At 49.1% G+C, this 12,592-nt stretch overlaps 1 protein-coding gene across 7 annotated transcripts in view; it reads right to left on the reverse strand.

Moving 5' to 3' along the window:
* Positions 1–776: 776 nt before the first annotated feature.
* The window catches only part of MARCHF8 (membrane associated ring-CH-type finger 8), a 118,210-nt gene continuing 106,394 nt past the window's right edge, over positions 777–12,592 (reverse strand). For 5 of the 7 annotated variants that reach the window (XM_060102896.1, XM_060102907.1, XM_060102918.1 and 2 more), the window contains 5 exons: positions 9,734–9,816; positions 8,657–9,502; positions 7,052–7,232; positions 4,976–5,123; positions 4,017–4,563 (listed from right to left, as the gene is read on the reverse strand). In XM_060102896.1, coding sequence (XP_059958879.1) covers positions 4,259–4,563; positions 4,976–5,123; positions 7,052–7,232; positions 8,657–9,502; positions 9,734–9,816 — 1,563 coding nt within the window. In that variant the 3' untranslated portion in view covers positions 4,017–4,258. Of the gene's footprint in view, positions 4,564–4,975; positions 5,124–7,051; positions 7,233–8,656; positions 9,503–9,733; positions 9,817–12,592 lie in introns of all 7 variants that reach the window. The other 2 variants (XM_060102932.1, XM_060102942.1) reach the window with 2 other exon arrangements.

A 12,592-nucleotide genomic window follows, 5' to 3' on the forward strand; every position in this document is an offset into this window, starting at 1 on the left:
CTGGGGACCTCTTCTCCCAAGTCAGGCAAGGAGGACACGTGGCAAAGCACCCTCCTGCTTATTAGCTCCCCAGTCTCCCTGCACTCGTGGACGGACTCTCCCGGCTCACCGAGGGCAGTATGCTGGGGTGACCTTGGCCTCCCTCCTTTCACCCGGTGTACAAAGGTGAAGCCAGGTGCCCGCCCTCGGCACTCCCAGACCCGGGAGTGGTTTGCAGTCCCGAGACTGGAGGATCAACGGCACTGTCGTTACTCAGGGAAGCCCCGCCAGGAGCCAGGAGATGCAGCCAGGCTAAGCTATCGCCAGCAGCCCTGTCGGCCCTGCCCCGTTCCCTCACTCAGCTGGGCTGTGCTTCAGTGTATGTTTCAGCAGATAAGGCTAGTTAAGCAATGTACCATTCCAATGGTCGTGCTGCCATACACACCCTGAACTTGAGTCTGGCTTCTCTCAAGTTGAGAGAACTTGAGTGTGGTGAGTCCAAGTTGTTTCAGCCTGGATGTCTGAGACAAGCACACCTATGAGAACGACTTCAGCTTTCACTCCCACACCCACACATCCTCCAGAACCCACTGCCAGTGACTGAGGGATCCTTCCTCCCTTACAGGGACAGACCAAATCTGCACGCGAGTCTGCATGATTTACTTTCCTGACGTGCAAGCCAGAGGAACCTGGAAAGGAGACCAGACCACTGGAGTGCTTGCCAATGTTCCCAGCCTCCTTGCAGGAAAACACTTTCATGGCAAAACTCCTTTTTAAAGAAAAGCTTTATTGCTGCAATTAGATACTCCCGTGTATAGTACAACCACCCCCCCGCAATACAGAGAATTATTCAAGCAATAATGCTGAAGAACAGTGAACATACACAAAGGGATACAAAACTAGACATTTAGATAACTCGAAATTCTCTAAGTTAAGAAAAAGTTCAAATGTGAAGTGCCTTTTAGAAACTACACCACACATGCCAGTGTAAATTTGGTCTTTATTAACAATCAACCTCCTACAAACACTGCATCTAAATAGGTGATGAGTTGCACAATTACTTCCAAAACAAAGACAAATGCTTTTACTTCCCTATGTTTCAGTCTTTCCTTGGACTAGAGATGGAAGCTGCATATTTCAAATCAGATCCAAGAGGGAAAGTATCTCAAATGTGTATTTGCGTTAGGCCAAATGCACACTGTCGTGGATCTTTACACCCTGCCGTGCCCAGTCCTCCTCCAGCTCTGCAGCCGACCACCAGGCAGCAGGGGCAGCTCGAACCGTGCAGGCCTTAGCTGAGGCTCTTGAACAGGCCCACCTGCCTGGGGTCCGTATGTCTGTAGCCAGGAAGGGCACACCCGCAGGTTTTGAAACTGGACCCGTAAGATTGAAAAGAGTGGATGGAAGCAAAAAAGGAAGTGACATTAGGGGCCTGTGGTAGGAAGAGGTCTTTCACAATTTTCAGGAAATTCTTAAAATAAACCCAAGCACAAAAGCCCTTCAGTTGAACTATAATTTGAGGGGAAATAGAGGCCAAATCAAAGATGGCTGGCTGGCGACACCCCTGAGGCTGCTTCCCTCTCGCCCTCGCCTGGCCTACAAATATCAGCCCCCCTGGCCCTGAGACTTGCAAGCTCATTCCACATTTCTATATAGTTCAGCCAAGTGTCATCCTCTCACTAAAGCCAGGTGCAAAATGATGAGGAAGTGGGGAATAATTAAGCCCCCAAAAGAACCTAGAGAGCAAGCTGACAGACTAAAGGAATGCCTGGCAGCGCCACAGCTCTCACTAGGTGGCAGCACAGCACAACCTTGGCAAGGCTTCGCACTCACCGTTAGTCCCTTCAGGGAAGAGATTAGCCCCGGGACTCACTCAGTAGGGGGGCAGAGGTGCTCAACAGAACCTGTGAGGAAAGAGAAAGGCAACGGGGTAGCTGTGTACCACCCCAGGAGAGAAAAGGACATGGGGCTGACTGCACAGGCAGAAGCTTTTAGGAGCTTGGCTGGAGGTGACGAGATGGTGTTGAGGCCCTTGCTAAAAAGAAGTGACAGGGCTTCCCGTGACAGTCTAGTTGGGCATGGGAGCAACACAACAGTCATGGTTATATAGGCACCTCTGCCACAGAGGGTGCCAGGCACACTGGGTGGGCTGCCCTGGGGCTATCCCCACCTAAGCACACTCTCCTCTCTACCGAAAGTCTCAGTGCTTTTCAAGTCCAGCATAAGGGGTTCCACCCGGGGGAAAGGGAAAGATTCCCACTTAAAAATCTATCCCAGTCTTCTTTTGACCACTCATCCACCGTTAGAGGGACAAGGGGCCTTGCCCAGGCAGTTCCTAAGGGGCACAGGCAGGGCTGACCTGGGATTCTCCTGAGTGGACAGTCTGTAGCTGCTTGGTGTCCCCAGGCTGAGAAGGGGTGTAGGTAATTGCACTTTGGGGCACAGTGAGCACAGGCACGGGCTGGACATGCCCTGGGAGACAGAGAGGGCCGGCTGACCTATTTCCAGGGATGGGCTACAACTGGACAGCAGCTGCCAGACCAGAGAAGCCATGGCAGGGCAAAGCCCTCCTCCAGAGCTTAAAGATCCTTCAGCCTCCTCCTGGCTTTCAAAACAAACCATGGGGCTTCTACCCTGAAATGGAAAGGAATCGTCTTCTGTTTGCTTCCTCCTCTTAACAGCTGGATGAAGCAACTAAGGCTCGGAGGATGGAGGGCAGGACCCCCAGGCATCTCACCCCAGATGCTCATCTGCAGAGCTTCCTAGAGAGTAAGTATCTGGGCATACCTAACTTGCACTGCAGACTCCCCTGGCCTATTTTCCTGGAGTTGACTCTTATTTGCCTGGCACGATGAAACTGGTCTTCAGAAACAGAATTTTAAGCAGACCTTTTTAAAAGGACAAAGGCCATTTGATGGTAGTAATTTTGGTTTTGTTTTATGAAAAATGGTACAGGAGATAATCCCTGATGACAGAATGGACTGATAGCAGGGCCAGGGGCCCCTAAAGGATCCTCTCTGTTCAGTCCAGTTAAGGCGACAAATGGGCAGGGGAGTGGCTGGGAGCAGGGACACAGTGGACCAGGGCAGTTTGCTGCTCACTCCTGGCCCTCACCCCAGAGCCAGCCTGTCTGCCTCTGCCCTGGGCAGTGACCCACAGAATGCGCCAGGAGCAGGGACTGGCTGAGTGGCAGGCACCCAGGAGCACCTGCAGCGTGCATGCCCCAGACCAGGGCGATGCAATGCCTACTGCATCAGTGTGAAGCCAGCACAAACTGGAGAGGTTTGTCTTTAAAGGAATAGTTTTTAAATATTCAGTTTTGTTCTAATTACTCACTTCTTTTCATTTAGATCTCATGAACCCTTCTTCCGGGCTGACCAAAAAAAGAGAAACATTCAGGGCAGCCCTATGACATGAAGACTTGTCATAAAACAGGCTCAAAACCACAGGAACTATGCTCGAATTGCCATTTAGCATCCATTAATTCCCATAAGTTGTTATGAAAAAGCCTCAGACCTGTTTGTCCTGCTTTAGAGTCACAAGTCCCGTTTATGGACACAGAGTAGATGTCACGTTTCTTAGCATATATAAGGCAAAAAGGGTTTTAGATCTATTATAATGTGAAAGAGATAATCAGATAATCATGAAGGGAAGGTTTCTAAATGAGACGTCCTTTTAAATGTCAATCCCACGGGACACACATATTACAAAATACAGATTCTCTTTTTGTAAAGTGCTTTGCTTTGCTTAGTGAATCCCTCACCACCACGCACAGAGCACCACGGCCCGTCTGCTCGGGAACTGTCAGTCGTGGCCTCCCCGCGCTCTGCTTGGTGAGGCGGAAGCCTCTCCTCATGGTTAGATGTTCCCAACACTCCACTCCAGAGGGTCGGTGGGGGGACCTGCCAACTGGAAGAGGCGCATCAGGGCCCAGGCGCTACCAGCTCCTGCTCTAACCTCAGGTTTGGCATCTTATTCTCTCATTCTGCTCAAGACTACAGGCCAGAACCCAGCCAGCGCCCCCTCACGGTGTTACGGGCTCTTCCAACTTCCCTTCCTGTAGACACGCTGGCGGAAGCAGAACCCAGCCGTGCACAGCTGACGTGAGGGTTTTCCAGGAGAGTCACTAAGGAGGGTTTAGAAAAAGAGAAGCCATTAAAAATAGTCACCTGCCCGGTCTATGCTATTAAAGGACATAAGAAAATGTACACAATTGGCAGTAAACAATTTCCTTCAGCTGTTCGCAGATGTCCAGGAGAACTACACACCCTCCACATCATCAGATGTGAACGATCTCTGCTCCAGTGTCTTCAGGTTCTGTGCAACAAGAAGAGTTTGTGTCGGAATGACAGATTCCATGTCCATCTTTATTTTCAAAGTTGGGCTCTGTTAGTGCAGATTTTTCAAAAATATTCTTTTTGCTTGTTTCTGGACAGTTTTGGACATAGATTACTCTGTTATAAGCCTTGAGTCTCTTCCATAATTGTACATACACTTTGCACTGAACGTACATAAAAAGAAGTCCACCAGTAAAGCCAATGGCCACAACCACCAATTTAGTCCAAAAGGGCCACTCTAGGATTCCTGGAAGGGAAAAAACCTGGTTAGCCTATCAGCCGACCTTATTTAAGATGTGAAGTAAATAAAACACAATTTCTGAACTTCCCATAACCATGGACTCTTAACTCTTCGAATCTTGCTTCGCTGGAGGAGTGGAAGAGCATGTCCACTCCCTTTTATCCTGCTCCTCCAGGGGGCATGCATGGAGATTCTCTCTCTCCATGATTTGATCTCTCCTGACTGGGTTTTAAAAACTACCACCACAGCAAAAGAAACATCCAAAAAGGATGCGTGGTGCCTCATGATTGATGCCTCCTTCCAGAAGCCCAGACATTTGAGGTCTGACTTGAAAATCAACCTGGAATAACACCCCAATCCTAAGACCCACTGTGCCATCCAGGATCTCCTGGGTGCACCTTTCGTTCTGAGCACATACCTGTTGCCTGCCCCTGCTTGATCTCCTCAGCAGTGCGGTCGATGAGCACGTACAAGGACCAGACCACGCAGGTAATGGCAATGATGTGGAACGTCACGGAGCACATGATCTTCCTGCGCTCGCTGGCTGTCATCTGCAGCTTCTCCCACTGGAAAGACAACGTGCAGAGCGTGAGGCTGAGGCTCATGGGCATAAAGCGCTACAATGGGGTGAGAGCTTTGTTGATGGTTAAGACTGGCTTCCCTCCTCCCTCCCCCTTTCCCAAGCTAGATGAATTTCCCCAAACACTCAGAGTCGCTCCCTTTAAACCATGTGGCATCAACCAGGTACCAAGCACTGGTATTCTGTCCACATCCAACTTTCTAGGCAATGAAGAGAAGCTGGGATCAAGATGAGCTATGAACCACCACCAGCAATCCCCTGGCTGCTTATTCTGGCAAAGCAGGCATTCAGTGGCTTTGATACAAGACTTTATGGTTTTGGTCCTGATGAAAACAGCACATTGGCCCAAGACCCAGGTGGCACACTTTAAGTTTCCGTGACTTGCTGACTGGCATGAGTGAGGGGAAGAAGGGGGTTGATGACACAACACACTAGCAGATGGGTCACACTATGTCGTGAAGGTGATAGTGGAGGGCGCTCACTCTTTGGTCCTCTGCTACATTGGCAGCAACACTGTGAAATCGATGCTAAGAGTTCCTGGTACAAGCAGTCTGTGCCAGTGTCATCTCCTCTAGGAGCTCATTAATTTACTCCAAATAGCCAGATTTTCTTTTTCATTTAGTGGTTTCCGAATCAGAAGAAAACACATAGAGGTAGAGAAAAAGAACAAGTGTAAACACTGCATATCCTCTGCCAGCCCTACTCACAACCTTTCCAGGTGGTTCTATGCAGGATAAACTGAAAGTAGAGCCTTCATGGACTATCTATATTGGTCAAAGTGCCATAAGACTCACTTGAGGGATCAGCGTAGAGTAGGTATCCAAAAAACAATAAGGCTTTTATGGGAAAAAACATTTTTAAGTAGTTTGCACCTGCCTTCCCTAACATCCAGATTTCTTTCTGCTACGGCGTGACACAGTATCTTCATCTGGCTTCCCTCCTAAAATGACCCCCTGATTTTCTAAGACACATTCAGTTCAAGCCTTTCACACTCCCCTGAAATGCTCACCCTACCTTTGCGGTGGATGCTTTTCTCCAGAGACAATCTGATCTCTCTAGAGTCCTTTCGCTTCCCCTCTAAATCCTATTGATCTTTCAAGAACTGCTTCAACACCAAACATTCTATGATGCTACCAGAGCTCCGACCCACAATGAATACTTCCTTCTCTGAATATCTGATACGAGCGATCACCATAGAAGTTAGCATTGAATTGGCATGTTGGTGCTGTTACCTGATTATGTAATTCCCCTTGCAATTTATTAGTTTTGAGATAAGAACAAACCTTTTATTCTTCCAAACAAAACCTCTCCATACTCTGGGCACACAGATACATTGAACGGCCAGTGTTTACACAGGAGGGGAGCACCGGATGAGGCTCCTTTCAGAGGAAGCAAGGACATGGGACCTGAAGAGAGCTGTGTTGCATGTAATGCCTGTGGTTCCTTTCTTTTCCCATCTACCCCCACTTCCCATCTAGCAAACACTTGTCACAGGTATATAGAAATAAAGTTACCATGTTATGCAGTTCTTTGTGTTGGGGAGAGATACTAATCTCCACTATATGGACCTAATTAGAGGCAAAGCATGAAGAGTTAATACATACAAAGTTTAATGCTGACTAAGATGTCACAAAACAGTCTGTGGTCAAGGGCCAAATGACTGATACAGACAAGCAGGCAGATATAGTTTTAAGGAAAAAGAAAACATCATATGACTGAATGGACAGAAAGAGCTTCTTCCTGAGAGGAGGGACTTGGAAATCAGTACCAAAAACATGAATGTACACACCAGTCCCCACTTCTTAAAGGAGTGAACACAAGCCAACTGTGGCTCCACCCAGTCCCAGGTGCTAACTCTTCTGGGTGCTCATCTCAGTGAAGATAAAGTGCTTCCGAGGGTGGCCTCGCACATACTTTTCTCAGAGGCTTCAGCTTGGTCTCCATGATGAACTCGTACTTGCACAGCTCACAGCAGCGTGTGTCGGAGCTTTTGATCCACTGCTGCAGGCAGGTCTGGTGCACAAAGTGGAGGCTCCCTGTGCAGTGGCAGGGTGTGATCAGAGGGCTCTCGTCATCCCCTTCACAGTGACAGATCCTGCGGCAGAAGGAAAGCCAGTCATTACAAGGAGGGCCACACAACAGGGAAGATGACGCTTCAGTGGAAGGTCAGTCCCCCCAAGGAAAACGTTCAGAAACAAACATCACAAAATGACTATAAACACGAAAACATACAAACACAAATGAAAACAATTACTACAAACTAAAAATTTCTAGCTTACCACACCAACATGGAAAGTCTGGGTGGCTTTTGGCATCAGAGAGGAAAAAATGATATAAGAAATGACAAAGCAGTCATTTTGGGTAAGACTTAAGAACTTCACTAAAAAGATAAATTTAAGGAAACATCTTCCAGAACTTACATGACGTTAAAATAATTAGAGGTAAAATTTCTGTGTAAAACAAAACCAGCACTCTACCTTTCAAAAATACCAATGACTTGAAAAGATGATAAACTTTGCCTGCTAGCTATAATCACTGACCTCACCTTCACACACCATAACTACATATTTCTGTCCTCTCTCAGAGAGTAAACAGAGAAACCACAGTGCTTCTCCTGGACCTGAAAAAACATTATAAGATGCTGCAATTTCATTTCTTTTTTCAGGACCACTCATAGCAATAAGTGAGAAATTTAAATCATTCATTATTTCTAAGGGTGCATGCAACAGGACGTAGCTACTAACCTCAAGGAACTTAACAGACTTTTGAGAAACAGAAAGGTCTTTTCCAGCAGCTGGAGACCAGGTAGGGACACCTGGCCTGAAAGGAACTGGGTTCTGGCCCAGCCAGGCCAGGCTCTCGGCTGCTTGTTTCTGTGAGAGGGGTTTCTGATCCAATTGTTAAAAGAAATGATAAGAGCTGATCCTGAGGAGGGGCCACTGGGGAAAGGTTAGAATGGGGAAGGCCTAAGAGTAGCGGCAAAAGTGAATTCTGAAAGCTTTTGGAGGCCTGACAAGGATGCTGCACCCGGGAAGATAAAAGTGGAGTTAGGACCTGAGCAGAGGTGGCTGCATCCAAGTTAAAAGGAAGGAAGGAGCTGCTGAAGAGCAGCCCTTCCCCATGCACATCATGTCGCAGGTGGAGCGAGGAGTAAAAACGAGGTCGAGAGGGGAAGCCAATGCTTAATATCTAGACCATCAAGCTGGAAGACTGGAGATACTATTTTTTCTTCCCCTTTCCTTATGCAAAAGCTACTTATTTTTAGTTGAGAAGAGTCAGCTTGGCCTTTAATATGTGTAGCTTCTTCCTCTTTTATCATCTATGAAACTATCTTGGGACCCATGTCATAAAAATTGGTTTTTCAAATGATACCAATAATCTATTCTGGAGAAAACTATTAATCCGTAATTGTGTACAACTGCCTATCATTTTCCTGAAACTTCACATATTAAAGCAAGATGAAGCCATGGAGGTGTGGGGAGCAGAGAGGGCCGGAATGGTGGTTCTTGGCAAACCAACCTGCAGGCATCCCCTGATGTGGACACGGGAGAGATGGGGGGGCCCTTTTCAGAGAGAGGGGAAGAACCATCCAGGTCACTGTCCTTTTCCACCGAGCAGAGGGGCGCCCGCAGGACCCTGCTCTTCGGTTTTGTGGATGTGCTGTCCTCAAAGACGTCATCATCTCCCGTTTCGTCGGAGCAGAAGCCCGCGCTCCCGGCCAGCCTGCTGGAGGACTTGGCGGGGTGCGGGCCAGCAGTGCAGCTCTCCAGTTCGTGGAACCAGTGCAGGCTGCTGGTGCTCAAGCCGTGTGACAGCGAGAACAGGTACCGGAGCAGCCGCCGGCTTCTGGACACGGCCTCGCCATCTGCTTTCTCGTCCAGAAGCAGGACATGCGTGCCCCCCTTCCCGGCTCCCGCCTCTGAGGCCGCTGAACGATTGGTAGAAAGGGATGAAACACAAGAATGTTTGGAACTGCCAAGAGGTTTGCGATTCAGTGTTCTTTCTTCTTTCTGGTGGAGCCTGTTAATACTGAGACACGGGTCTTGAGGGAGTATCAGTTTCCCTTCAGAGCAAGTCCTCTCCGCATAGTCAAAACTTTCCAAAGCCTCCGGGGCCTTCTCACCCACATCATTCAGGGATTTTGAGAACTTCAGTGTTCTTCTGGCTTTGGTATTCTTAGCAGGCTTCAAGGCCTGGACCCACTCTGAGCCATGGGAATTTCTCTTTGATGCCTGCACTGTGTCTTGACAGACAACTGTCACAGTGAGCCCTTGTGTCAGAGAACTCTGGCAGGGAGGAGCTTTCAAGACAACAGCAGACTGCACGGGACTGTGGTGACAACACTCAGAAAACACTGCACTGGAACTGCATGCAGAGAACAGTGGAATAAAAGCACAGAAAGTAAAAACAATTTTAAAAGAAAATAGGCATCAAAGTGAAGAAATGAGACTTGCGTGGTACCTGGTGAGCAAACAGCACGTAAAACCAGGTTGATTGTTTAGAGCAGAGGCATATGGAGGATCAAGAACCTGTAGACATGAACGCTCATTCCTGAGATGCACATGAACCACCGTAGCACGTAAAGCAGAGCATTACCTGCAGATGTCCTGATTGGAGGGCGTGACAGAAGTGCGAGAGAAGGCAGACACTGGAGCGGATGCCACTGAAGAGCCCCCAGCCTGAAACAACACACCTCCAGTCAGTTTTCAGGAAAAGCCAGGGGACTGCAAACACCACCTCCTCGTGAATGGCAATGGGTCTGCCGCTGCCCGTTGCTCAGTGAATAGCACGTATTAGGTCCCTACGAGCCAAGGTAAGAACAAACCAAGCAGCACTCTTCTTTTCTCAGATGAAGGTGAAAGTGTAGCCAAGAAATATTTGAGACTCTGGAACAGCACCATCAACCTCCTGTATATTCAGTGGTCATTTATCTTCTAAGCATCTAAACTTAATTAGTTCATACATAAGTCAAGAAACCAAGCACCGTTAAGGTACACGCAAATGCAGAAGAAACATGAGGCACCTTCCCTGCCAGCCTTGCTTCCCCCACCCAGCACTCTTTAACCAGGTACCTGGGATCGTCCTCGTCGAGGCTGGCAGAATGTGAGAGCCACTCCTCCCTCACCAACGGGCAGTTGGTCCACGAACCCTCACTACCCTGCCAGCGCTCTTTATACAAAGGGGAGACTACCTGAGCACAGGGCCACCAACCCAGAGCTCAACCCCGGGCCCAGGAGGGGGCTGAGCACAGAATGCTCCCGAGTCCTAATCTTGGGACTGTGTATTGAGAAAATTATCAAGAACATGTAAATGTGGAAGAAAGTATAGCAAGAGGTCATGAGATAGAGCAGGGGCTCTGAGGGGTCGTGAACAAGCCAAAATTAGAGAAAAGTCTGGGAGGGGGAGGAAGTACCACGATGGGAAGAGAAGTGAAGGAGAGAAATAGGATCAGGGAGCACAGCTGGGCTGAGGATGCATGACCACTACTGGAGGGTCCCCCAGCCTCCCACTCCAGCCTCTGTGGGGCCCTTGCCAGGCCTCATCAAGACTGACTCCTGAGATTCCAAGGCCCTCACAGCACCCTGTGTGTTCTTCCCCACTTAGGACAGTTATCCTGAGGGACAACTCAAGGGCTACGGGAAGACAGCACTGTGAGTCTGTTATCAAGAGCAAGCTGACATATCTCCTCCCTACCCTCCCCAGGCCCACTGCAGTGGCCCTCAGCCCTGCTTCTTGATTCTGGAGAGCCCATCTGGCTCCACTCTTGCTCAGTGCCACCCCCAGGATGTACTCTCATCCTGGCACTCCAGCTGTGGGACCACGGACTTGCATAAGCCACCAGGACAGCTCTCCCCACCTTGCCTCTGCAGCGAATACACCAGCCTAGGAAGAGCCAGACAGAACTGGCACTCTGACTGAGGTGTCCACTGGACGGCTACTCTTGCTCCCCAGCATGGGGATGATACATCATTGTAAACCCAGCTCAACCTAAAGAAACTTGATCCAAGAAGTTACATGGTATCATGCCACATGTATATGCTAAAATTATGCAGCATTACTCAATGAGCGCATCTTCTGAGTCACCAAAGCCACATTTACTTTCTATGTGAACGTGCACGTGAATGTTGTGTATATTCTCCATAAAAGCATTGCTGGTCAAAGTTCTTAAGAATCTAAAGTTTATTTGGAGCCACGAAAATGACATTCCTACAATAACCTTGCACTACTTGGTCATGATTCTTTCTAAAACAAATTGGGGGGGCGGCGGTCTCAATATTATGCTGCTACGTCCCCACTGCTCGAGCTACCCAGCCTGCTCTGCTTTCTCCTGTGCCCTCCTCCAGGGCAGCCACCATGGGCTCCTCTGTCTATTCTCCTGAGGTGAGCACACAGGGCCTTTACTGTTAGTCACTGCATGGAGGCAGGCTGAGGAGAGCCACACTAATGTCCCCAGCTCCTACAGTCAGCCTGGTCTCTGATGTTCAGCCTTAGCCCCACTCTAAGATGGGGAGCCTTCTTGAACTTCTTGCTCCCTTCTTTAACTTGTGAGGGTGACCAGCAGCTCTGTTCAGCATCCACAGGCAAGGCCACAAGCTGGTCATGGTGTAGAAAAGTGAGCGTCGTCACCATGCCTCCCCAAGTAGACCTGGGAGGAAGGGAGGACAGGCATGTAGGTTCACGTCCTTGTCCCTCACTGCTAAGAGGTCAGCTCTCCTTCCTCTAGGTTGCTGGGTCAAGCTTAGTCGCTTGGATTGAGGTACAGAAGGAAGCGCCCTCCCCACGTGAGGAAGGGAAAAGTACACTGCTCACCAAGAAGACGGGGGCAATACCTAGTTATCTCCCTCCCTGTTACATTCTAAGGACAGGAGCCTCTTGAAACCACGCATACTATCCAGTATTCTGAAGGGAAGGCAAACCCTGTGGAAGGAAAGTGGGGTCTTATCTGGAGAATGAGGCCCTCCCAGGATCAGTGTCTTTGAAAGGAGGCAGGTCTCAGATGGGAAGCTGAAACCAAGAAAAAATGGCCTCTCACTCCTGTTCTGAACCTCAAGTAATTCATGTGAAAACGGGAAGTCCGGGGTAACGATCACATTATCACACATCCGTGATGGCAAGGCTCAGTGGTCGGAGGGAAGAGCCTCGGAGCAGAACAAGACCTGCATCAGGGAAGCAGCCGGACTATCCACACACTTGACATCTGTGATCCCTTCCCCATGAGTTTCCCATCTCAGGTGTGTCACGGGGACTCACACGGAGTCGTGTCTGTACTTGCAGCAGACTCGCAGGCCTGCGGGGTTGGCGGCAGCCCCAAGCCCCTGCTCTGTTTGGGAAACAGGAACAGCCCCGGCATCCTCTATCTGTGCTCCTGCCCTCACTTCATCCTCTCTGATCCCACAAAGAACATCACGAGACACTTTCAGCAGGTAATATCCAAGCCTCAACAAGCCTCCCAGT

This window comes from Mesoplodon densirostris, chromosome 1 (assembly GCF_025265405.1).
Source record: "Mesoplodon densirostris isolate mMesDen1 chromosome 1, mMesDen1 primary haplotype, whole genome shotgun sequence".
NCBI classification, from domain to species: domain Eukaryota; kingdom Metazoa; phylum Chordata; class Mammalia; order Artiodactyla; family Ziphiidae; genus Mesoplodon; species Mesoplodon densirostris.